Raw genomic sequence first — 27,655 nt, forward strand, 5'->3', positions numbered from 1 at the left:
TGGTAGGTCTTAAATTATGTTGAATCTGAATCAACTTGTTGGCTCTATTGTGTTTAAATGTGTCTGTTAAATGTCCAAACTGCAAAGAAAGTAACGTTAGTCGACTCAGTTCCAACCTGACAATTTATATTGATATCAAGAACCAATTATTGCTAACTTTGCAGCCCCTAGTGAGAAATTACTCTGAATGGTGGGAATCAAGGCGTTGGAGTAAATAACTACATTTTCCTAAATTTGAGGAGTCACAAATTTTTAGCCGTATGACTGTGAAATGGGCATTAAATTCTGATCTAAGTAGTCTTAAAAAGGTTGTAGAAACCTGTAGGAACCCTGTATTATACACTCCAGGCACTTTTAACATACACATAAAAAAACTGCTATAAAATTATCATATATAAATATTTTTGTCTGCATAAATTTCTTAAACCAATTCAGCTCTGCTCAAAACCTACCAAATGTTGAATATTTTTTTTAGGATTTTAACCCTTTAAATGTCAGTATGACTATGTGATGCCACATGTTTCACAAAAAACTCAAAATATGAGCTATTTTCAATATGTTAATGGAGCTGGGAAGTGTCATCGTTTCATATCAGTCTTGGACATGTCAAAGATTAGTAATAACACTGATTTTATTGCATTGGTAGTTTGTGTTCAGTGTAGGATCCTCATGACCAAAAAAAAACAACAAAAACAAACACCTCATTGACTTACATGGAAACCACAATTTTAAATTTTATATTAAAAAAAATACTAATGCAATGAAATCAGTGCATTGTATAAAAAATATCTCCTGAAAAAAAAAAAAAATTGAAATGTATTCAAACTGGCATTTAAAGGGTTACAATTTTGAAAATGATTGAACTATTGGTGGTTTTGAGAAGAGCTGAAGTGGTTTTAAAAGATTTATGCAGAAAAAAGACAAAAAGAAATATTGCTATCTGATGATTTTATAACAGTGCCTGTATTTGTATTTTTGGTTTGAGAGTCAGGGTAGTAAATAAAAGTCCACCCTGTCATCCAATTACCCACAGAATTGACAGAAAACACTAATATTTTGTCATGTTCTACTATATTCACTCCCAGTCTGGTGGTTTCACAGTGAGTGACTGCTGAGAGGATAAAAGATCATGTTTTCTAGTGAAATAGTGTTGCTTCTGTAGGCAACTTATTGCTACTGGAATCAAGTGGAATATGAGAGGAGTTAATTCATCCACATTGGTGTGACTGATTGGCAACAACCATAGATCTATCATGTATTAGACAGATGAATAAACTGGAATAAGGAGAAATAATGGTCACCAGAGATTAATTCTGTAGTGTGAGACATGAATCTAGGGATGGAGAGGGTATAATCTGCGGTGGCCCAGAGGTGCAACAGCCCAAAGAATTATCCATACAAGAAAAAAAAGAGAACTGGCCAAAAAATTATCCACTATAAGAAAAAAAGAGAACAGCACAAAAAATTATCCACTATAAGAAAAAAAAGAGAACAGCCCCAAAAAAATTATCCACTATAAGAAAAAAAAAGAGAACAGCTCAAAAAAATTACCCACTATAAGAAAAAAAAGAGAACAGCACAAAAAATTATCCACTATAAGAAAAAAAAAAGAGAACAGTCCCAAAAAATTATCCACTATAAGAAAAAAAACAGAGAACAGCTCAAAAAAATTATCCACTATAAGAAAAAAAGAGAACAGCACAAAAAATTACCCACTAGTCCAAAAAATTATCCACTATAAGAAAAAAAAGAGAACAGCACAAAAAAATTATCCACTATAAGAAAAAAAGAGAACAGCACAAAAAATTATCCACTATAAGAAAAAAAAGAGAACAGCTCAAAAAAATGATCCACTATAAGAAAAAAAAGAGAACAGCCCAAAAAATTATCCACTATAAGAAAAAAAAAGAGAACAGACCAAAAAATTATCTACTATAAGAAAAAAAAGAGAACAGCACAAAAAATTATCCACTATAAGAAAAAAAAGAGAACAGCACAAAAAATTATCCACTATAAGAAAAAAAAGAGAACTGCTCAAAAAAATTATCCACTATAAGAAAAAAAGAGAACAGCCCAAAAAATGATCCACTATAAGAAAAAAAAGAGAACAGCCCCCAAAAAATTATCCACTATAAGAAAAAAAAAGAGAACAGCTCAAAAAAATTATCCACTATAAGAAAAAAAAGAGAACAGCACAAAAAATTATCCACTATAAGAAAAAAAAGAGAACAGCCCCAAAAAATTATCCACTATAAGAAAAAAAAAACAGAGAACAGCTCAAAAAAATTATCCACTATAAGAAAAAAAGAGAACAGCACAAAAAATTACCCACTAGTCCAAAAAATTATCCACTATAAGAAAAAAAAGAGAACAGCACAAAAAAATTATCCACTATAAGAAAAAAAAAGAGAACAGCACAAAAAATTATCCACTATAAGAAAAAAAAGAGAACAGCTCAAAAAATGATCCACTATAAGAAAAAAAAGAGAACAGCTCAAAAAAATGATCCACTATAAGAAAAAAAAGAGAACAGCCCAAAAAATTATCCACTATAAGAAAAAAAAGAGAACAGACCAAAAAAATTATCCACTATAAGAAAAAAAAGAGAACAGCACAAAAAATTATCCACTATAAGAAAAAAAGAGAACAGCACAAAAAATTATCCACTATAAGAAAAAAAAGAGAACTGCTCAAAAAAATTATCCACTATAAGAAAAAAAAGAGAACAGCCCAAAAAATTATCCACTATAAGAAAAAAAGAGAGAACAGACCAAAAAATTATCTACTATAAGAAAAAAAAAAAAATCATCCACCTTTTCAACTAGAAGCACTCAGAGAGCGCAGACCTCCGCCAAGGCTGATCAGTGGTCCCCCCCCCCCCCCCCCCCCCGTGGGCCCCCCCACCCCCGATCACCACCAACATTTAATCATTTCTTCCTTATCCCATTTCCAACAAACCCTGAAAATTTCATCAAAATCTGTCCATAACTTTTTGAGTTATGTTGCACACTAACGGACAGACAAACAAACAGACAAACAAACCCTGGCAAAAACATAACCTCCTTGGCGGAGGTAATTACGGAGGTGCTGTTTACCCAAAAGGTCTCTTGCTTTAAAATTAAGGCCACCAGAAAAAATAAAAGCATAGGCTGAAAATTTTCAAGGCCTTGAGCTAATGTAGCTAATGCTAACAAAGTAACCCACCGGAAGTGGAGGTCTGTGAAAAATAAAAATAAAGTTATTTTAAAAATGTATAGTGGATAATTTTTTGGGCCGTTCTCTTTTTTTTTTTTCTTCTTATACTGGATAATTTTCAAATGGGGTCGCCTGAAATTTCTAGTAATTGGTAAGAATAAAAACTTACTAATAAAAAATACATGGTGAGCTGAGAGAGACAATCTCAATCCATAAAAGACATGACAAACTGTGAAGCTGAAACTGAAGCACTGTGGTTCTGTTTATCTGTCAAATGTTCATTGTGGTCAGTTTCAGATGCTGCAGCTCTTTCATAATTCATAGTTTGAGTTCTTGTTTGTTCAGTATTAATTGTCAGCCTTGTCAATCCAAGCTGGACTGACTGTACATATCCTGACCAAGGAAAATCAAATTCTCCCTTTGTGCAGTAATCTACACCTGGATTTACTGCCTCTGTCCATAATAATATACATTATATAGGCTAAATGTCCTCTAAAATTAACATTTATTTGCAACATACAGTAGAAAACAATTACATGATCAAAAACAAATTAATTTTAGCAAAAAAAACCCAAAAAACTCCGTACTGGGATCGCCAGAAATTTGTGATGTAAAAATGGGGTCACAAGCCAAAAAAGGTTGGGAACCACTGACCTAAGTCACATTTTTTTCAGGTTATAATCAATGATGCAAAATGCAGCAGCAGTGTCAGGAGAGTAAAGTTACACAGATATCAGAAGTTGGCCAAAATATGACTTAGGCAGTTATGCTATGAGGTTAACGATAAGATAATTGATGAGATTTATATCTAAATCCCCCTGATTAGGTGTTTATGAGTGGAAAAACCTCTTAATTGGTGCGAACATCCCCTTATATTTTGATTCATCTGCTTGTCTTTTAAAGCTCCTTATGAACACAACAGTACCTTCAAACCCATCACCCACTGTCATAAAAATCATTCCAGACTCAGTTAAAATTATTGTGCTTTATTTTATCTTAATCAAAATGCCCACAGGTCATTATTTTTCTTGGAGAGTAGCAGAAAAAAAAACTAAACCAGATACTGTAAACATTCACATTATTTGTTTTTTTAAAAATGTATTCTTCAGTAAACTCAGCGCAAAATAACACATTTCATATAGTAAACAGAAGAAGAAACAACATTTATAGGCATCACTCCAAACCATTGGCTTAGATTGTGTTTGAGGTTGATCTGCGCGGTGTATCCATCAGCTCAAATTGCACATATTCAGGTAAAGTTTTACTCTAAGACAAGTCGAAGCGCCACCGTGAAGCACACAGGTTGGCAAGGAGTTCAGATCAACCAGCCCTATCCAGTGATCTCTGTTTGTCCTCAGCAAATAAAGACATGTGTCGTCCCCCCTGTCCTCTGCCATTACTGTTGGGTAGCGCTACCGAAATGGACCGGCGTAATCACAAGTCAGGATTTGAGACAGAACACATGCGATAATTTGGCCAATAAGAGGGACAAGTTCCAGTACAAACTGGCTCGGTGCTCCAGTTTAACCACCTTTATGGCAAGAGTCTGAAAGCAACTGTTGCCCATGAGAAAGATGTCATAAAATTGAATGTCAAGGCACTTCCCCATGTGAGGATCTTGTCTTTGAGTGACGTGTTTGTGAGGCAACAAAGTAAATTAACTAAAACTATCAGAATACATAGAAGTATTTAACACTTGGCAACTCCAATTTTCAGTCAATGGAAACGCTCTCGAGAAACGAAGAAGTACAGTTGACGTGGTAGCTTTGGTGTTGCTGCTAACCCGGCGTTGACCCCCGTTACAATTTTAGACCGGAAGTCAATTTCTTTGCAACCAAATGGGCTTTTAAAATAGATTTTTTTGGTAACACTTTACTTGAAGGTCTAGTTTGTAATGCATTAAGCGCACATTCATAAGACATTATAATGCATTTATAATGCATTATAAAAGTCATTACAACAGTTTATGATCATGTACAACAACTTATACCAAGGTTAATAAAGTATTATAAGTGTAGGCATAATGTATTATAAATTCAGCTTTCATAATGTTTTATACATCCATACCGAAGCAGTGTGAAGGAATTTATTTTTTTAGGTGGGGAACTTTTGTTAGGTTTTGTCACTGGTCCTATACCCATCTATTTTAGAGATTTCATATTTATTATTATTATTTATTAAAAAAAAAAAAAAGTATGTGTTTGAACGATTTAGAGCTGCCACATTATTTTTATTTATGTACAAAGCAACATGTAACACTTCTATTTACTGTCTCTGTTCTTTTAATGTTTTGTTTTTGCAAAATAAAGAGTTATTAAGAACACTTGGATGTATAATTTTTGACTTCCACTTTACTCAGAGCCAGCAGATACTGCTCATACGTCATCATACTTGTGTTATAATATCATACAATTGCTAATAACCTTAGACAGTGTTGTCACTTTACTAAAAGCTCTTAAAGTCCTCCTGTAACTTATTATTGATGTTTATAAAAAGGCATTATTCAGTTTCAGAAACTACATGTCAGACCAGTTCTCTGTGTCTTTATAACTGGCTACAGTTCTGATGGTTAGAATGTGTTCTGTAACTGAGGGTTTGAGATTCTTCCTTCAAACACTGTTGTCACTTTGGTATGGATGTATAAAACATTATGAAAGCTGAATTTATAATACATTACGCCTACACTTATAATACTTTATTAACCTTGGTATAAGTTGTTGTACATGATCATAAACTGTTGTAATGACTTTTATAATGCATTATAAATGCATTATAATGTCTTAAGAATGTGCACTTAATGCATTATAAACTAGACCTTCAAGTAAAGTGTTACCATTTTGTTTCTTTAGCCAAAAAATAAGTGCAGAATCATACTGTACATACATGACTAACTCTGCCATCAACATATGTCAGTTGTACATGACTTTATTTCATGGGTCACAGATTGCTTTGACGTTTCCCACCTATTTCTAAGAAGCTACCTGGATGGAACGATACGATTTAGTGCTGAATATTGGCAGGCTACTACATTAATTCCAGTCGATTGCTTGAGTCTTTCAGTAAGTGCAAAGGTCAGCTAAACACGAAAATGTAAAAAGAAAAAAAAAATGCTCTAAATGCGAAACGTAACTCAGCATGGAATTATTTTAGAAGTAAAATATTCAGGATTTCCTGACCTGGTATAAATAAAACTCTCAGTGCTGTTATAATTACAACCAAATTATTCTGTTTTTGTTTTTCAGGAAACATCAGGACCCATAAAATAAAGCAAAATAAAAAATAAAAAAAATGACACTTACTTCAAATATAACTTGTTAGCTTTTCTGTGTTGGCAATAGATAGTGATAAACAAAAATACTTTTTACTGGTAAATAGAATTACTTCGGTTTTCCTGTCACACTTTAAAAACTATAATAAATCTATGAGGTGTGCAGTTAGTAACACTTGAATAAAAAACGTGTCTTAAATAGGCAAGTCAAAATTTTTGTGGTTACGATTGAGTAAAGAAAGTTCAAATACCCCTTTCATCGCTGATTTGAGTTTCTTCAGGAAACAAATTGCACACTGTGACAAGAGTTATCGTCACTTTCTGTTACTTCAGCGATAACCACACATATACAATAGGTTCAGTCACACATAAAGTCTACATGAACTGGAGTTGCCAAGTCACTGTCACAGGTACCAAAGTGTGAGGTTGGTGAAACCAAGGTAGAAACATACAGTACCCCACAAAGCTGCCTGCAAGTAGAGCTAACATGTAGCCTTTGACTTGAGCTTTGATTTTCATACGCAGTAAATAGAACCAGGCGTTTCCACATAAAATACCCACAATTCCATTTTTACTATTTACAAACTCATAAATATATAGTCTACAGTAGGAATCATTTACCCCCCAGACAATCATACAAAAAAACAACAGACCATAAAAAACTCTTGAACACAAATAAAATAGATTATTTCTATCAAAACAAAGAAAAAAAAACTGAAAAAAAAAAGAAAAAAAGTTTTCATATTCCTTTGGAGTGTTTTGCTATGTTGATCTGTAGCAGTACTTGTGATGTCGAGCCCTCGGGAGATTTTGAGACCTGAGTGTCTTCGGTCAGGTGCAGATCACAATAGCGCTGAGATCCCTGGGAGGGGCCAGGCCCGGGGCCCGGTTCATGTAATCCTACACTGAACATATAAAGAAACATTTTTTTAAAAAGGGGGGTGGGGGGGGTGGGGATTAAGGGGGTTGGGTGGGCGGGGTTTGAAAGGGGGTGTGGGGGTGGGGTTTATAGAGAGTTATAAGATCACAGGTTTTCACCACCCTAAGATTCGGGGGACTGCTCTGACAGAGTGTTGAGCAGGTTTTTGTAGGCTGGGGAGTTCATGTAGCGGGGATACGAGTCTCTTTGCATTAGTGTGTAGATCTGCAGCTGGGCGTCGTCAAACGTGTGCGAGGTGGGTTCCAGCATGTTCCTGTTGATCGCCTCGCGCACACGGGAGTCCAGGCTCACCTGTGGGTCGAGAAGAAGGAAATTAGACGAAGAAGAAGAATCCTTATTCGTCAGTATTTCTATTTTACATAATGGGTACGGTTACATGATGTTTTTTAAATCCGATTTATTTTTCCAGAAGAAATTAATCCGATACTAAAGTACTTTCTCTTCTGTTTACATGGAAATGTTAAACCCGAATAAAGGTTTACATGAGAAACGTTTATTCGGTTCTGGCAGCCCTTCTGTTAGCTTAGCTTAGCATAGTCACTGCATTTCCATGGTCACACGTAGCCAGTTTTTTAAAGGTGATTTGTTGTCTTTTCTAAGTGATTTTGTGAAATCCGATTCTCTCTAATTATTTCTTTAGATCCGCGACTTACTGCACTCATACAGTCTTGAAGTTGGAAAATCTTTTTGTTGGAAGGGATGCATGCGCTAAATTAGCTTTGCTTTACCGTTTTAGCTTTGCATTAGTTTTTATTTCCCAAGATTTTATTCCTGCAGTAAGTCACATCGCCATGATTTGAGCCTCAATTTGTGATCATATTGACCCCAGCGGACTAAAGGAATGATTAGGGAGAACTGAATTTCACAAAATCACTCATAAAATACTACAAATCACCTATAAAAGCCTGGCTACGTCTGACCATAGGAATGAAGCCATTATGCTAAGCTAGGCTAAGCTAAGCTAACGGAAGGGCTGCGGTGCAAACTGTTTTGCCCACTTATGGAACTCATTAGTGCATGACAAATGAATGAATAAAAACCAAGTGGTGAACTATTCCTTCAGGGTTTTCCAGGCTGGTAGATCCCATCAGAATAGCCCACTGGAACGGTTTGGGAAGACTAGACTGCATTGCATATTCTTCCGCCAGCGCAGAATGTGTGCGTCATCACCACAGGACAAGACAACGAGCATGAGCAGAATGGAAGGAATAAAGTCCAAACGGAATAAAGGGTTTACATGTCCGAGGAATAATTTAGATCGTATTCAAAAGTGGATTAAACCAGCGACTTTAATCGGGTTTAAATTTAATCCGAACTTTTTTTTTTCAGATGGAATAAGGTGTTTACATGGGCATCTGAAATAGGATCTAACCTTTAATCAGTTTAAACCAGGAATAAAAGTTGTCATGGAAACACACGGAATGACACACACTGAAACTGACCCTCTCCTTATACCCCACCACTACCTGAACACACACTGCAGACTGGGAGCAGTGGGATGCCATGTCAGGTGCCTGGGGGGCATATATGGGGTTAAGTGCCTTGCTCAAGGGCAGCTAAGAAAATCTCCAAGGAATCGGGGAGACACTTTGGTCACCCTTCTACTGCCCCATCAGCAGAAAACGAACTTTGATGGTAACTGTTGAAACCAGAGCTGGGGAATATGACTAATTATCACAATACATTTCACCTTATCAATCTCTCAACCTTTGGAGGGAACATTGAAGAAACCAGATGATTCACTGTGATTTTAAACACATTTTTATGATCAGAACATGACTAATGCTTGCCCAGCGGTGAAACATTTCACAAACCAAGGGGCAGACCATTCAAAGCAATTATACCAACAACATCAAAATACGCTGGAGTAAAATTAAAGGTTCAGTGTGTCATGTTTAGTGATGTCTAGTAGCGGAGTTGCAGATTATAGCAAACTGAACGCCACTAACGCCACATGCAAACATAACTCAGGGGTGTAAAACATACGGCCCGGGGGCCAAAACCAGCCCGCCAAAGGGTCCAATCTGGCCCGTGGGAGGAATTTGTAAAAAACAAAAATTACACTGAAGATGTAAATAATCAAGGATGTTAAAATCATTTTAGTTCCGCATACAGAATAATTCTGTCTCAAGTGGGTCGTACTAGTAAAATATTATCATAACCTATAAATTATGACAACTCCCATTTTTTCTTTTTTGTTTTAGTGTAAAAACATTCAATTCCATGAAAATATTTACACTTACAAACTATTCTTTTAGAAGAAATGTAAATAACCTGAACAAATATGAACAACATGAAATACCTTAAGAGAAAAAGTGCAAATTTAACAACATTCTGCCTGTTACTAGAAGTTTTGTATATTTGTAGATTGAGGCATAATATTGTTAAAATTGCACTTATTTTTCATGATGTAATTAAACATTTTTCGCTGTTGTTATTTTACACATACGGCCATTTTGAGAACATGTTGGCCTATATGTGTCCCCTGAACCAAAATGAGTTTGATATCCCTGATATAACTGATGCAGTGTAACACTGGAGACTACAAGCTATAAAATGGAAGAAGGAAGAAGAAAAGTAGAAACACGGTGGACTGAGAGCCACTTCCTCTGTGGACGCAAAGAGCTCATTCTAATGTAACAAAAACACAGCTATTCTCATTTTCAGGTGATTGTACTGTAATGAAACCTCAACAAATATATTCAATTTCTACAATTAGACCCTTTTATATCCCTCTAAATCAGAGGTCTCAAACATGCGGGCCGGGGGCCAAATGTGGCCCACTAAAGGGTCCAATCCGGCTCACAGGATGAATCTGCAAAGTGCAAAAATTACACTTAAGATATTAATATTCAAGAATATCAAATTCGTTTTTGTTCAGGTTCCACATACAGACCAATGTGATCTCAACTAAAATAATAGCATAAGAAACTATAAGTAATGACACCAAATTTTCTTAGTTTAATGTGAAAAACATAATATTACGTTACATCTATAAATAAGTAAGGACAACTCCAAATTTTTCTCTTTGTTTTAGTGTAAAAACTTACATTAAATGATGAAAATATTAAGATTTACAAACTACCCTTTAACAATAAAATGTGAAAAACCTGAAATTTTGAAAGTGAAATTTTAACATTATTCTTCTTGTTATTAAATATTTTGTGCCTTTGTAGATCCAATCTGTAATATGCATGCATAAATGGTAAGTTTAAGCGTAATATTGTTAAAATAATTTTTCTCAAGAAATTTCAGGGTTTTTTTCGGGTTATTCACATCATTTTTGTTTGGATAGTTTGCAAATGTACATATTTTTATAACTTAATTTTGATTGCACTAAAACATTAAAAATAAAATGTAAAAAACCTGAAATTTTGAAAGTGAAATTTTAACATTATTCTTCCTGTTATTAAATATTTTGTGCCTTTGCAGATCCAATCTGTAATATGCATGTATAAATGGTAAGTTGAGGTGTAATATTGTTAAAATTGCACTGATTTTTCTCAAGACATTTCAGTTTTTTTCAGGTTATTCACATCATTTTTGTTTGGATAGTTTGCAAATGTACATATTTTTCTAGTTTAATTTTGATTGCACTAAAACAAAGAGAAAAATCTGGAGTTGTCATTATTTACAGGTTATTATGCTATTGTTTTACTGGTCCAGCCCCCTGGAGATCAATTTGGACTAATGTGGCCCCTGAACTAAAATGAATTTTGGACCCCTGCTCTAAATCTTACACACTGGACCTTTAATTAAAACAACTAAACACTGAAACATTATTTATGTATTTTAGCTGAGAATGTGAGCAAAATAAAGCCTAAAACACATTAAGCAATTGTACTGAAATCATGATCATTTCCCAACATTATCATTTTATCACCCAACTCAGCTTGAAATGTACAGAATTGGACTAAAACAAATAAAAATGTAGGAGTCAGACCTCTTTAGGTGACAGAATGGAGATGTAGTCCTCGTAGATGACCCGAGCCTTTTCTTCTATCGCACTCTTATTGGTCTCTTTGCAGAATTCCTCACAGGCTAACCAGAAGAGCATATTCTCCTCGCTGAATTCAGTGCGAAGAAACTGTCGAAAGGAGTTCCTCCCCGCTGGGCAACACATCAGCTTGTCAAATGACTGCCCCCATGAGCGCACCTCCTCCAACGTAGGCTTAGGACTGCAAAGAGTGCACACAATATGGCAGTGAGCGATTTTAACACGGAGCTAAAACATCGAGTAGATGCAGCTACTTTGGGCCTTGGTTTCAACTGACCAGTCTTCACAGTCTGCGGTCCCTTCCTTGACGTCATACGATGCTTTTCGGTTCCTGTCATCCCTGTCTTCATTCCTATTGGACAGACACACACATGAGGATTTAATAACTGTTATAACTCTCTGGGATACATTTTAAATCATGACATTTACAGACATATGTTTTCCTAGTAACAGATGATGAACAGGTGACATTTTCATTAGTTTTCATTCATATCTTGTGTTTCAATTTGTTTGTTTTTTTAGCTTTAGTTTGATATTCATTATGAAGAAATGACTGGTTTTAATGTTAGCTTTCAAGTATTAGGAGAAAAACCCCTGATTTATGAAAACCAAAAAGGGTAAGATGTATAAATGTGAGACTTATAAAACCATTATCAAAGGCTTTATAGCAGGGGTCTCAAACATGTGGCCCGGGGGCCAAATGTGCCCCGCCAGAGATTCCAATCCAGCCCGTGTGACTAGTTAGCAAAGTGCAAAAATTCCACAGTCAAGGCTGTTGAATTTATTTTAGCTCTGGTTCCACATACAGACCAATATGATCTAAAGTAAAATAACTGCATGATAACCTACAGAATATAATGACTCCATATTTTCTTCTCAGTTTGATGTGAAAAAAATAATATTACATCTTGCCTATAAATAATATAAAAACTTCACATTTTTGATTGTGTGGAATGCTGAATGTTGTCAACAGTATATGATGTTTTATGTGTCTTTTATACTTCTAGTAACACTCTTTTTTATACTGCTTTTTAGATATTTATGCCGTCAGGGTTTTCTTTTTATGTTTTAGTTTTTATACTTTTTTAATATACATTATTTATTTATTTTTTTAATGGCACTTAGTATGATTGCACTTTTTAATTTCATTGTACCTGTACAATGACAATAAAGACATTCTATTCTGTTCTATTCTATTCTATTCTATTCTATTCTATTCTATTCTATTCTATTCTATTTTTGTCTTTGTTTTAGTGCAAATAAATAACATTACATTATGAAAATATTTACATTTACAAACTATCCTGTAACAATAAAACATGAATAACCTGAACAAATATGAACAACTGGTAATTTCTAAAGAAAATTCAGCACAATTTTTAACAATTTTCTGCCTGTTACTAAGTGTTTAGTGTCTTTGCAGATCCGATCCGTGATGCACATGTAGAAACGATAAGGTGAGACATAATATTGTTAAAATTGCACTTATTTTTCTTAAGAAATTTCAGTTTTTTCAGGTTATTCACATCTTTTTTGTTTGGATAGTTTATAAAAGTAAGTATTTTCATAATTTAACGGGGGTTTTTTGCACTACAACAAAGACAACAATTTGGAGTTGTGATTATTTATAGGTTATTATGCTATTATTTTACTGGTCTGGCCCACTGGAGATCAAAAAAATGTGGCCCCTGAAAGAAAATGAGTTGAGACCCCTGCTTTACAGTATACAAAGCCATTTATTCATTTACACAGTGAATCGTTAACATTGGGTTAATTTAACTTGCGGTTCCTCTTGTCTACATTTAGTTTTCTTTAACTACTATGAGCTTTCAATGCGTATTTAGACATATTTTACATCTTAATGAGGCTGCTACGAAACAAAACTGTGATCTGTAGTTGTGTTAATAACAAGAGATGGAATATTGTAGAAACTGTTCTTATTTTAGTTCCAAACTTTTAACAACATTCTGCCTGTTACCAAATGTTTATGTAACACTGTGTGTAAATGTACATGTATAAATAATAAGTTGAGGCATAATATTGTTAAAATTGCACTAATTTTTCAAATGAAATTTCTGTTTTTTCAGGTTATTCACATCTTTTTTGTAAAATGCAAATATTTTCATAGTTTAATTGGTGTTTTTTTGGACTAAAACAAAAAGAAAAACTTGGATTTGTCATTATTTATAGGTTATTAAGTCATTATTTTACTGGTCTGGCCCGCTTGAGATCAAATTGGGCTGAATATGGCCCCTGAAAGAAAATGAGTTTGAGACCCCTGCTTTATAGTATACAAAGCCATTTATTCATTTACACAGTGAATCGTTAACATTGGGTTAATTTAGCTTGCAATTCTTTTTGTCTACATTTAGTTTTCTTTAACTATTATGAGTTTTCAATGCGTATTTAAACATATTTTACATCATAATGAGGCTGCTGCGAAACAAATCTGTGATCTGTAGTTGTGTTAATAATAAGAGATGAAATATTGTAGAAATTGTTTTTATTTTAGTTCCAAACTCCAAACCTTTAACAATATTCTGCCTGTTACCAAATGTTTATGTAACACTGTGTGTAATGTACATGTAGAAATAATAAGTTGGGGCATAATATTGTTAAAATTGCACTAATTTTTCCAAATGAAATTTCTGTTTTTTCAGGTTATTCACATCTTTTTTGTAAAATGTAAATATTTTCATAATTTAATTGGTGTTTTTTTTTGGACTAAAACAAAATGAAAAACTTGGATTTGTCATTATTTATAGGTTAAGTCATTATTTTACTGGTCTGGCCCACTTGAGATCAAATTGGGCTAAATATGGAACTGAACCAAAATGAGTTTGAGACCCCTGCTTTATAGTATACAAAGCCATTTATTCATTTACACAGTGAATTGTTAACATTGAGTTAATCTACCTTGCAGTTCTTCTTGTCTACATTTACTTTTCTTTACCTACTATGAGCTTTCAGTGCGTATTTAGACATATTTTACATCATAATGAGGCTGCTGCGAAACAAATGTCCAACCATCCATCCTGCTGCTGAGACGCAGTGGCTCAGGCTGTGCTGTCCTCTGCGCAGTAATGTCCATGCTGAGTACTATGAGTGAGATCTCAGGTGGTGGAAAAGACCTACCAGGAACAGCTACAGCAGCAGCACCAGCAGAAGCAACATGCATTTGAGCCCCGTGGGTTGGCCTGGCCCGGCTGGCCCTGCTGGGCCGGTGCAGTTCCCCCCGCTGCCGACTCCTGCTGCACCGACATCTGCCTCTTTCGCATCTCCATCCGCTCTGATCCCATGGGCTATACGCAAAGGAGAAGAGAAGGAGAAGGCCACAGAGAATTTTCCGTGTCAGGAATGGTATTTAACTGAGATTTTGTCACATTTATGGGGAGGAATCTCATAGCCTGCAATGCATTTGTAGGATACAACTCAGTGCCAGTGCCATAAAAATAGCAGACAGCACTGGGTGTACTGTACTAGACTGAATGAAGACAACGACCTGTGCAAAAAAACCTGATGGTGCATACATTTTTAACAACACTATTTTACTGCGATCAAAAATTCATGTAAATGACCACTCACTGGTTGACACTAATTTGTATGTTACATGTGCAGGAAGTAAAGTGCTGCTGATGCTCTCTGGCGAGTGCATGTGTTGGCATGCTCGAAGGTCACACTGTAATGGAATGCTGCCTGCTAAATTCAGGGGAAAACTATGGAGGAATGCATCTCCTATTTTGTTGTTTCCTGTCTGACTAATCTGAGTCTCTAAAGTCAAACTGTTGGTAACATGAGTATGGATGTGTTCAGTATCTATAAACCAAAATTTGAAATATCCCATTTGTAAAAGCAATACATTAAAGGATTTGCAATGCTTACTGGATCCACATGGAGCAATAGTGTAAAAAAAAAACACTTGCAGATCATTTGAATATTTGACGGTTTAGGATTTGTCAGATTGTCACGCACCTTGGGCTGCCATGCATGTATCATGTTCATGCCTTATAATTGTGACTGTATCTCTCCACTCAACACAATCCTTGTAAAGGGGGTTTAAGGCCTGTGGAGAGGTACAGACTGGCTATGCTCACAGAATGACTTCTTGTCTGATTTTAACAAATGTGTCATCACCAGGTCAGACACTGCCAAATCCTGTCAGATCATTTATGTAACAAAGCTGTCTCTTTCAACGCACGGCATCATCCAGCTACTACCTGACACAAGAAACGACGCTTTAAAAATGTCAGAAGATTTGGTACATGGGAGGAGGAGGAGGAGGAGGAGGAGGAGGAGGAAGAGGAGGAGGAGGAAGAGGATGGAGGGGGGGCAGGGGGGGGCCTGAAGGCGCAGCTTGCAAATCTATAACCGCAGCATCTATCACAGCTTTCAGAGAATACAATACCATTTGGTCTGTTCTAAAATGGATCCGTGCGCGGTTTCATTCCGATTTGGAAGTGGCTTCAGCTCCAGATTTGGTGCGTCTTTTTTGCCAAATGGCATATTTTACGCGTTAGGTGTCGGGTACTTCAAAGCTGACACAATTGCAGTACGCTATGGCTTGACTCAACAGCTATAGACGATGAAATGGGGGTGGGGGGTGGTGGTGGTGGTGGTGGTGGTGGTGGTCGTTTCCATTCAACGGAGAAATTCTGATAACACCAAATAAAACACTGCTTTTCTTAAATCCTACAGATGCGCAAACGTGAAGGACACAAATGTTTAATGATCCCCAGCACAAACATATTGCATTATAGCAACTCGAACATCACATCAATGGAAAGTGCCACCATGAAGAACCGTAGAGCTTCATCGCCCTGGATAACCACCGAAAAGACACTGCCTAGATCTGTTAAAAGCCCGCTGAACAGCAAGATAGTGACATGCCATTTAAAAAAACAGCCAGGAAACGGCGTCAAACGCTCCGCTTATGAAATGTCCGTGCAAGGATACATCTGTTTGCTACCAATACTTACAATTTCACCATGTATGCACAGCGAGAAGAGGTAATTCTTTGCCTTGATTACATCCGATGGCACATAAGGCTTTTTCCCCCCGACCGGCTGCTTCTAGTCAGTACGCATGCGTCTTCTGTCTAACTCGTAGTAGCCCAGTGAAGAGCGTAAACCCCGACAGTACAGCACAGGTTGACAGTGCGCGTCCTTTACACTGTCCTGGATGTGCGTCTCCAGGGATGGACCTTACAAGCAATTGGTGCGTAATAGCAAATCAAGACCACAGACTTTGTTCAAAAAAACAAAAACAAAACAAAAAAAACCCATAAGACTAAAGCCTCAGGATGGAAAAGATTGCTAAGTTCTTGTTTCATTTCTTCTATTTCCAAAGCTCAAATTATTAAAAAGAAACACAATGATGATTCAATAGTTCCATTCTTTGTGCGTTACCGTCTCTGTCGCTGTCTGTGGTGCTGAAATAACCACCAGCTGCTGAAATCAAGACCACAGACTTTGTTCTAACAAAAAAAAATAAATAAATAAATTAAATAAAAATAGAATAAATACATAAGACTAAAGCCTCAGGATGGAAAAGATTCCTAAGTTCTTGTTTCATTTCTTCTATTTCCAAAGCTCAAATTATTAAAAAGAAACACAATGATGATTCAATAGTTCCATTCTTCGTCTCTGTCACTGTCTGTGGTGCTGAAATAACCACCAGCTGCTGATATCAAGACAACAAACTTCGTTCTAAAAAATAAATAAATAAATAAACACAGAAGACTAAAGCCTCAGGATGGAAAAGATTCCTAAGTTCTTCTTTCATTTCTTCTAGTTCCAAAGCTCAAATTATTAAAAAAGAAACACAATGATGATTCAATAGTTCCATTCTTCGTCTCTGTCGCTGTCTGTGGTGCTGAAATAACCACCAGCTGATGGGCAGCAAAACTTACAGACAGAAATATTTCAAGGAAAGGACATTTACTGCTTCTGTGCTTTATGGATTGCTTTTGTTAAAAAATATTATTATTTTTATTACATTTTATGCCTCCCAGTCTCCTTTTCTAGTCCTTCACAGATGACTGCCAGACTGCTGTGTGCCTTGAAATCCACAGCACAGGCCTGAGACCGGTGCTGATACAGAATACAACACTGCCATCTGAAGGTAGATAGGACTATAGCACCATCACCGTGCTCTGTGGATATTACATTAAAGATAAAAACCACCCCCAAAGCTCATATAAATCTGAGAAAAATGGTTATGTTATCAAGTTCTGATCTGTTTCTCTCATGGCCTGTAGTAAGAGGTTATATATTGTGATACTGGATCATACTATAGCAGGGTATTTGCTGAAACTGGGGAACTAGAGATGGGAGAAAATACAATGTAACCCATCGTTAAATGTGATTAAATCCATTCTGTATATTTTTCTTGAGTTGCTGCCTGCCATGCCTTGCTTTATACGTGCACCAGATGGCACTATGTACTCAAAAGCCACCTTTTTGACAAAAGTATAGACCAACGTATTGCGTTTCATCTACTGAATCTACATCAAGACATTTGCAGTAGTGTTTGACTTGGTTCTACAGTCAAACAAGATGCTCTTTGATGCCAGGGGAATTAATCCTCAGACTGCTTTGTAATGTAATGCTGCAGAAAACAAACATCTATAGTAAAAGACTCAGTGGAATATTGTTCTGACAGTGTGGTGCTGTTCTCTTATTCCACCAATTGACCCACTTTCCAATTCATCCACAGACGTCTCACATGTCTTGTCAATAAAGGGCAAAGATTGCTTTTCGTCTTCTTTTAGAACTTTTCAACTGCACTAAGCCGGGCATGTCCTGACTATTCACACATCTTTGTTTCCCTCTGAGATATGAACATGTGACCTAATCCGCAACACTTCATTTAACACCTTCCCCTGTGTTCATGTTATGCAACACAGACCCACAAATAGCCACGCGAGATTGATACATACACACATGAGCGAGGAATGATACTGTACGTTATTGTAATTTGATGAACATGCACATTTGTGTTTTCCCGTCTGGACACAGCCAAAAGGAGGTGCGACTATGTCTGAATTGAAGGTCACATGGAGTAGGATGACAGAACTGGGTGACAAGATGAATAAAGTCTTTTCAATATGTGATTAAGGGGATTGAAATCACTGTCTAGCTTTAAGGATGATAGCATTAACTGCAGATTCAATCACTGGGGCTCAACATGCAGATAGGCACTGGAGGGGAAGTGTGGTTTTACAACACCTCAACAGATCATTCTTGACATCTGTGAAGCTTTTGAAGGTGAAGATGGCTCATGCACTCAAAAAAAAAAGGTAGTAAAATAGCATAGGAGTGTAATAATGTCCGTCTGATCGTATTTTCCATTTGACATTATTGATATCCTAATGATTCTGTCTTTCCCCCAGGTGCGTTGATCAAATAGTTCTTTATACTGTAAATGTCAGGCTAAATTAAATAATGCACAATAGATGTCTTAATACTTGTAAATAAGTTACAAAGTCTGTCCTTTTTTTAACTACTGTATTGCATTATCGAAATACTATAACTCTGGGCGACAGGTCTCAGTGTAGATTGACGATCACCATTAAAGGGAAACTAGATTTTGCTGTGCCCACTTGGAAATGTGAAAGGACACATATTTATGTGTCATCTAATCCCCAATAAGATCTACTTTTATTCTTGTCTGTATCACCCTTTTCAAGAAGCCATGGCAACATATCATAAAATTATCCAGTCATAGCTTTAACTGAAACAATATGATGAATGTTTACACGTCTGCACTGAAAATAAAGCTCTGATCTTAACCTCAGACCTAGGAAAGTACAAGTTTGGACTTTTTTTTTAGTAAAATAATTGCCTATATTTGAAACATCATGATGCAACAGTTTTTTCAGATGCATTTTTGCAAAATTTTATGGAATCTCCTTTGTGGTGGACAGTTTTTTTTTTTTTTTTATAAAGCTGTGAAACTCTTGTCCACAAACATGTGTAGAAAACCCATAGCTGGGTCTTAGGAGGTTAAACACTAAAAGCACAAGAAAGAGCTTGTTTGTTTGTTTGTTTTTTTCTCTACTGACAATAAATCAAAAATTAACTCATAAAGACTCAATGCTACTTTTTGTGTCAGTTCCCAAATGAAATTTTCTCTATATCTAACCTTTCTTAAGGGATTTATCACCATTTATCATAATATTATCCTCTGTATTTTGCATTTTATCAGGATAAATCAGATATTTTCCTGTATTTAATTTACTGATAATAAAAATGTTCACAAAAGTTCAGATTAAAGTTGAGGGTTATTAAATCAAAAACAGAGAAAACTGAAGAAAAAGTACTTTCTCAGTTAAATTCATCATTAAATGAACATAAACCAAGTGTCTCCATCCACTGCCATTTATCCAACTCCATGGCTTTTACTGGCGAGTCAATGTTGTAGAAGATGACGATGTTTCCACGGTAACTACAAAGCCTCTGAACGTCCAAATGCGTCATATCTAATGACCATGAAAAGATGACAAACTGCATTTTACACCAATTATTTACATGTATTGCGAGGATTAGTGGATCAACAGGTATTAAACAGTTTAGATCAGTAGATGCTTTTGGTCGGTGATGGACGTTTGGGTCTTTATGGGTTAAGATTAAAATACACAGTATTTCCTTGGATTTCTTAGGATTTGCCAATTGCCTGTAATTACACATCTGTTGTCATTTTGACATTTAAATAACCTGTGAAGTCCTTCTTTAACTTATAGATTTGTTTTGGTTTGTAAAATATAGAAAATATTGAAAAAGTTTTTCCTGAAGCTCGACATGATGTTTTCAAATGTGTCCTTAATCCCATACTTTACAGATACTCAGTTTACTGTTTCAGAGAAGGCCAGAAACTAGAAAATATTTTCACTTAAGAAGCTGAAATCAGAGGATTTTTGTTTTCTCCAAAAATTTAAACTCAAAATAATTCTTAAAATGGTTATCGATTAGGTTAAAGTTGACAATTTATTGATTAATCCTTGTGACCCTATTGCATCTGTGATTCCAGATGGTAAATTATTTTTAAGCTGGACCACAAGGACCAAAAATAGCATCCATCCATTCATTCATTCCACTTAATCCTCTGTAGGGTCACCGGGGGGTGGGGTGGGGGGGTGGGGCTGGAGCCAGTTCATCATAGAGCCAAAAATAAGATCTGAGATAAAATGAGGAAATACTGCATTAATATGTAACTTTACTGTATATTTAATTATAATTAGTATCATATACAGTATATTATTTGTAACACTGATACACATAAAGGGGAGAAAATGATATATGGAAATAGCTTAAGGACAATTATGTACATTTATCATAAGAACTGAACTAACTGAGCAATCATGTCATGTCTTATCATAAGAAATCAGGTTTGAATAATCATGGCTATATTTGTAGGTATGGGTAAAGGTATGTCACACTTATATTTGAACATTTTATATTTATTAGGATGCATATAGTATGAGTGTAAAGTCTAACATCCAAGGGAATAGATTTTTGGTACAGCCTTATGCTGATAGGAAGCTAAACAATAGACTGTGGTGTGGAGAAGGAGTGGCATTAAATAAGTCACACTTCCTACCTCTCCTTTTCCAATATGGGAATGAAGTTTTTGTATCTTGATTTCACCTACAGTATTGTAGAAAATTTTTCATCAGCCTTTAGATTTGTTGAAATGAAAATGCATATTTATTTCTCAGTCTCTTATCTTCAGATACAACAGGAAAATACAGGAAATATGTGCACAGGCTTAAAAAAACACACAAAAAACGGAGCTAAACGGAGCTAAATGGGTTTTAAAGGTCAAAGTCAGTATTTAACCTCCTAAGACCCAGCTATGGGTTTTCTGTCCACATATGTGGACAAGAGTTTCACAACTCTGTACAAAAAAAAAGAAAAGAAAACTGTTCACCACAAAGGACATTCCATAAAAATTGTAAAAACTGTATCTGAAAAAACTGTTGCATCATGATGTTTCCAATATAGGCACTTATTTAATCAAAAACAAAAAAAAGCTTGTACTTTGCTGACATTTCCTGGGTCTTAGGAGGTTAATGCGATCGATGACCCCATGACAAGAAGCAACAAAAACTGTTACAAACATCTGGCATGTGTTGAATGAAACCTGGAATAAAAAATCAGAAAGTGAATGTCAAAAATGTCATATTGTCTGAACAAAAGGATTAAAGACATGTTAAATATAAAAGGAAGGTCACACTAAATATGACCACTTCGGTTCATAGAAGCAGTTTTTTTTCACTGAAACTTTAGTTTTTACTGGTGTACATACTTTACTGTAGTATGTACAGAAGTAAAAACAAAAGTTTCAGTTTCTGATTTTTTATTCCAGGTTTCGTTTAACACATGCTAAATGTTTCTAACAGTTTTTGCTGCTTCTTGTCAAGGGGTTAGAGCAGTGGCAGCTGCTCGTCTTTCAGACAGGGGAAGCTCATTGTTGGCTTACATCAAAAAACACTGTCAAGTTATTTAAACATAAATTCGGCCCTCCGTTCCTTTTTAAGAAAATGGTCAGTGACATTGCACTGGTATTATACTCGAACAAGAAATGATTCAATTATGTAACTGAAACAAGAAAACGTTGAAATTATGTTAAATTGAAACAAGGAAGTACAATGAATGTGTTTTATTTACAGTGCAAGAAATGAATAAGTAATTTCGTAGTGGTTTCTCTCTTGATTTCACAGCAGAATGTGTGACGGTATTAAACTGAACTGTGTCAGTGAAGGAGGAGATCTGAAAACAGCTGTCAATCAAGCGGGATTCAGCCTTTTGACTGATCCTCCAATCAGCACGTGGAAGCCCGGCGTCCAGCCCGGCCGAGCTCCGCCCACAGCTCCATTCACCCCCAGAGACGCTGAGCATCCGGGGGCGGGACAACATCGTGGCATTTATCCAATTACCGTCCAGTTTTGAGGCAATGAAAAAAACAGTTCCACTCAGTCCCATTGAAGTGCATGGACGCTGAGCGTCTACGGACAAATGCACTGAGCAGAGATCGAATGAGAAAACAGAGACACGGGAATGGAGGAGAAGTGAACAACATCCAGTCTGATGATTTGGGATAAAGCTGATTCTGAACGAACTCGTCTGTGAGATGAACGTGTTCTAACACATTTGGAGTCAATGAAATGTCAACACAACCGAACAGATTTAACCATTTAATTTGAGTCATTTTAGGGGAAGCCGAGCTTCCACTGCAGTCTGTGAGAAATCACCTCTGGGTCAGAGGTCACACTAAATGCTGGCTTTAACCTCTAAAACCCATTTAGTTTCATTTTTTGTGCATCTTTTAAGGCTACGCACAAATTTCCTGTATTTTCTTGAATCTGAAGAAAAGAGACTGAGAAATAAATATGCATGTTCATTTCAACAAATCTAAAGGCAAAAACTTCTACACAGTACTGTATATGTATAAGTTTCCATGTTTTCTTGAAATCTGTTTTATTTCTAGACGCTAAGGTAGGATGATTTTGTTTCTTTTGTTGCATATTCAAAATAAACTGAACATCTTATCACAACATTCATACCACACACACATCTTACACACTTCACCACAAACAAAACATTTACACAACCAAGACATTACATTGATTTATACTACCTGGTCAATCATGCATTTTGTTTATTTTGTTCATTACATGCCATATATCCTAACAAGTATTATGACAAGTAAACTAAAGATGGGTTAGGGGCTTCTAGTGGAGTAGAGGTCTAAGGCACTGACTATGTACACACAGTGGCCTCAGTTTAAGTCACTGTTCATCACATTTGTTTCCTGTCATCTAAACTCATAGCACTCAGATCTTCCCTGAGTAGAATGTAATGGGGGTGAAAACACTGCTTTTGACTATCACAAAAAAAAAGAAAAAAAAAAGAAGAACAAATGGAAATCGATTGCCGTAGGGTGTAGTATTACCAGTTCACATATTGAGCCTAAACTAGCATGTTGACCTGTGGGTACCCACAGGTTCTATATGTGGTAATTTTTTTAATGCTGTTGTGTATTCATGCATGCTGTACTGCATTTGTCCAGCAGTCACCGCCAAAGCCTTCTGGGTATAGCAATGTGATTGTAAGGCTATTGTATTCCAAAATTACTAATATCTCCCACAATACTGGTCCTATCAACTTGCTGTTTTCACTAGTGTGTTCCTTGACCAAAAATATATCAGTATGCCAAACTGCAGTAGTCAGCTCTCTCTGGATTTTGTGTGAATCCTGAGACACACATACACACAAAGGCCACTTGGCTTTTATAATATAGATGAACCTAAACAATCCAAACAAGATGTCAAAAAAATTAAGAAATTCCAATTTTTACAGCTTCATTGGATGTATTGCACATACACTGTATGGACAAAGGTACTGAGACACACTGAATTCAGGAGTTTTATTGCTAAAATCATAATGACAAATGTCATAATATAATTTTATATTTAGATAACTCCAGTTGAAATTAACATGATTTCAGTTTATTTACATCAGGGGTCTCAAACCCATTTTCTTTCAGGGGCTACATTCAGCCTGATTTAATCTCAAGTGGGCCATACCAATAAAATAATAGCATAATAACCTATAGATAATGAAAACTCCAATTTTGGTCTTTCTTTTAGTGCAAATAACCACCATTAAATTATGAAAATACTTACTTTTACAAACTATCTAAACAAAAAAGATGTGAATAACCTGAAAAAAATGAAATTTCTTAGGAAAAGTAAGTGAAATTTTAACAATATTATGCCTCAACATCTCATTTGTATATGTACATTATGGATCGAATCTACAAAGACACTAAACACTTAGTAACAGGAAAAAAAATGTTTAAATTGTGCCTAATTTTCTTTAGACATTTCAGGTTGCTCATATTTGTTCAGGTTATTCACATTTTATTGTTACAGGATAGTTTGTAAATGTAAATATTTTTTGCAGTAAAACCAAGGCAAAAATTTGAAGTTGTCATTATTTATAGGCATAGTGTAATCTTTTTTTCACATCTACCAAGAAGAACATATGGAGTCATTATTTTTTGTAGGTTATTCTGCTATTATTTTACTGTAGATCAAATTGATCTGTATGTGGAACCTGAACTAAAATGAGTTCAACAATCTTGACTGTGGAATTTTTGCACTTTGCAAATTCATCCCACAGACCAGATTGGAACCTTTGGCGGGCTGCATTTGGCCCCCGGGCCGCATGTTTGAGACCCCTGGTTTACATTGTCATGTTTACTCACAAAATGCTTCAGAGTTCATTTATACTTAATTTCACTCAACATTGAATTTTTTTCTGCCCAAAGATAATAATTTTAAAGCATAAGTAGCTGCCTGGTTTCATCAACTCTGAATCAGGAAGACAAATAAGCTTTTAAATGTAAAAGAAATACTGACTTGACTTTTATTCTGATAATCAAAACTGACATGAACATTCTTATTATGATAATATTTCACATCAACGGGAAAGCGAAGTCTTGCAAGCTCTAGGTATGATGTACTCTAATATTTTTATCAATTTAGTGTATCTATTTATTTTAACTGTTGAAATAGTCACAATAGAATTCATTAACCTCCAGATTTATACTTGGCTAAACAACAACAACAACAAAGCCAATGACCTGAGCTGACTTTTGTCTTGTCCTGTCCTCCCACTGAATTCAGGAAGTGCCTCTTGTGTCTCCATGGCTCCAACACAATCCTTTATCTTCTCTGAATAGTAACACTACACTCCTTACTACAGAAAGCCATCGGAAATCTTTATTTATCCTTTTACCTAGAAAGAATCTGCAGCCAAATCTGAGTAAAGTCACATACTAAAACTATTTTTAGAACCTCCTTTAATTCATTCTGAACATGTGAACTTGGGTGGTTTCTCATTAAACAACTTTTCTTCTTTGTCATTTAGTATTTTGACTGAGGGTGTGACTCCTTGGGGTCTACTCTGTGTAGATTTCTAATGATTTGTATCAGACTATTTAAAGACACACCATCTTCTTCTTTTAATCTTCTTAAGCTTCGTTCAGACAGGAAGTACGTCCCTAAATAGAGGTTTGGCAAGTAGCAAAAAGGGACTGTTGATGCTCAGACAAGGGCAATTTAAAGTTTAGAGCAATAACAACAACACAAGTAAGCATGAAGGATCTTTCATTTACTACTGGTAATGTATTTAAGACACAAAAATGATTCCAAGACGTATCAACATCCCAGAAACAGCAATAAAGCGCACAAACGCTGTGATGTTGTCAGGCAGCATTCACTTACAGAGTCATTATATTGGACTTCCTATGAATTATGTGCAGTTTAGAGTAATGAACAATCATATATACCGTAAATTAAATATGATCTTGTACCTTCATTATACTGAACATTACAGTTTATTTTTGCACCTAACAGTTTAATTATCCAGGTCTGTTTTTATACTTCTAATTTATTATGTATGGCGTGTTTGCTCTTGTGTTCTATTTTTAATTTTTCTATCTATCTATCTATCTATCTATCTATCTATCTATCTATCTATCTATCTATCTATCTATCTATCTATCTATGAATAATATTAATTACTACTTCATTACTATTCACAGAATAATTTTACAGTTAATACAGTTAAGTTACAGTCTTATGTGTGTATTTATTTATTCTATGAAAGTCATCTTAACAGTAATGATGTGTCTATGGTGTGAAGACTGTTAGGAGATATAATATAATATAATATAATATAACATAATATAATATAATATAATATAATATAATATAATATAATATAATATAATATAATATAATATAATATAATATAATATGTCCTTACCTCAAGGCACACCATTTCTTGTTCCTCCCGGTCTGGGTCATTGTAGTCCACCGGGTATCCCACACCATGCTGGCAGGCCCGGGCCAGTCCCCGTATCCGCTGCCACATCAGGATCCTGGTGCGGCAGATCCGGCGTAGAGCAGACGTGGGCCTGATCTCCCACTGCCTCAGTGCTCTAACACATGGCATGCTCCGACCATGAGGCCTCGCTCGCCACGTGAGGCGCAGCGCCAAATCTGTTCAAGATCATAAGAAATCTACTCTCCTTGCTCCTTCTTCTAGGTTTTTCCACCGTCTGCACTGAAGCATATTGTGATAAGGAGAAAAAAAGCATCAGTGACCCCGACGAAGAGAAGAGTGTTTACAAAGTAGAAGGGCAGAAGGGGATTAGGACAATGTTCCCACTGGATGCAATCCTGATTCCTCTGTGCTTTACTGCGTCTCACCAGCTTAGGCCAGATTAAGCCAGGAGGTTTTAGTGTCTGAGGGAGATAGAAAGAGAGGAAGACTAGTGACAGACGTGGATTCATTTGTGATTGTGTATGCTCCTTGATGAACTTAACAGCAAATGTGTTGTGAGACATAATAGATTAAAACACACTGATAAATGGACTTCCTTCAGGGAACATATGTTAACATGCAGTACCATTAATGGTGAAATACAGTCTAGTCTTAAGGTGGCAAATGAAGCACTAGTGCCTTTAACCCTTTCATGCATGAATTATGAGAACCTTAGTCAATATTTTTTTCTTGAGTGTTTTTATTTCTCTTTAGGCATTAAAAAAATGATGCAATTGATTTGTTTTGTTTTTTTGTTTTTTTTTAATAAATCTATTTTTCATGGAGTTATAAAAATGTCCACTCAGCTGGACACCATGCGTTCAATTTTTGAAGCAAAGAAACATGTATTTAAAACTCATCATCAGAAAGTGATATACCGTGTGAGAACTATGAAATAAAAACATTTTTAATGCTGCTAATTTGATGTTTTCTCACATTTTATCATACTCTAATACTAGTTATTACTCAATTCTTGGAGATAATATCCTCCTGAGACCCAGGAAATTGACAATTTTAGCTTTTTTACATTAAAAACGGTCTTGACTGGAAACTGCATAATGCAATAGTTTTTTCACATACATTTTAAAAATCATTTTTATTTATTGATTTTTTTTTTTAATGGAATGTCCTTTGCAATGGACAGTATTTTTTAAGTTAAACTGTCAAACCTTTGTCCCCTACAGAGGACAAAATGCATTGCTGGGTCTCAGGAGGATATGCCAAAAAAAAAAAAACTTTTTGTTTCAGAAAACTGTTAATTAGAATCTAATAACAATTAGCAATTAATTTACACTACACCATGCTACTGCAGATCAGGTTTATCAAGAACAGCAACGTTACAATAATTGTATGAATTGCAG

General features: G+C 35.6%; 1 protein-coding gene across 1 annotated transcript; it reads right to left on the reverse strand.

Annotated features, from left to right (window-relative positions):
• Positions 1 to 6,030: 6,030 nt before the first annotated feature.
• rgs20 (regulator of G protein signaling 20) lies at positions 6,031 to 26,667 on the reverse strand. The gene is made up of 5 exons (XM_030160249.1): positions 26,235 to 26,667; positions 14,536 to 14,702; positions 11,678 to 11,752; positions 11,347 to 11,581; positions 6,031 to 7,694 (listed from the first exon to the last, which is right to left on the reverse strand). The coding sequence occupies exons 1-5, from the start codon at positions 26,421 to 26,423 to the stop codon at positions 7,506 to 7,508; spliced, it is 855 nt and encodes a 284-aa protein (XP_030016109.1). The 5' UTR covers positions 26,424 to 26,667; the 3' UTR covers positions 6,031 to 7,505.
• Between the last annotated feature and the right edge of the window lie 988 nt (positions 26,668 to 27,655).

This window comes from Sphaeramia orbicularis, chromosome 17 (genome assembly GCF_902148855.1).
Source record: "Sphaeramia orbicularis chromosome 17, fSphaOr1.1, whole genome shotgun sequence".
NCBI lineage: Eukaryota > Metazoa > Chordata > Actinopteri > Kurtiformes > Apogonidae > Sphaeramia > Sphaeramia orbicularis.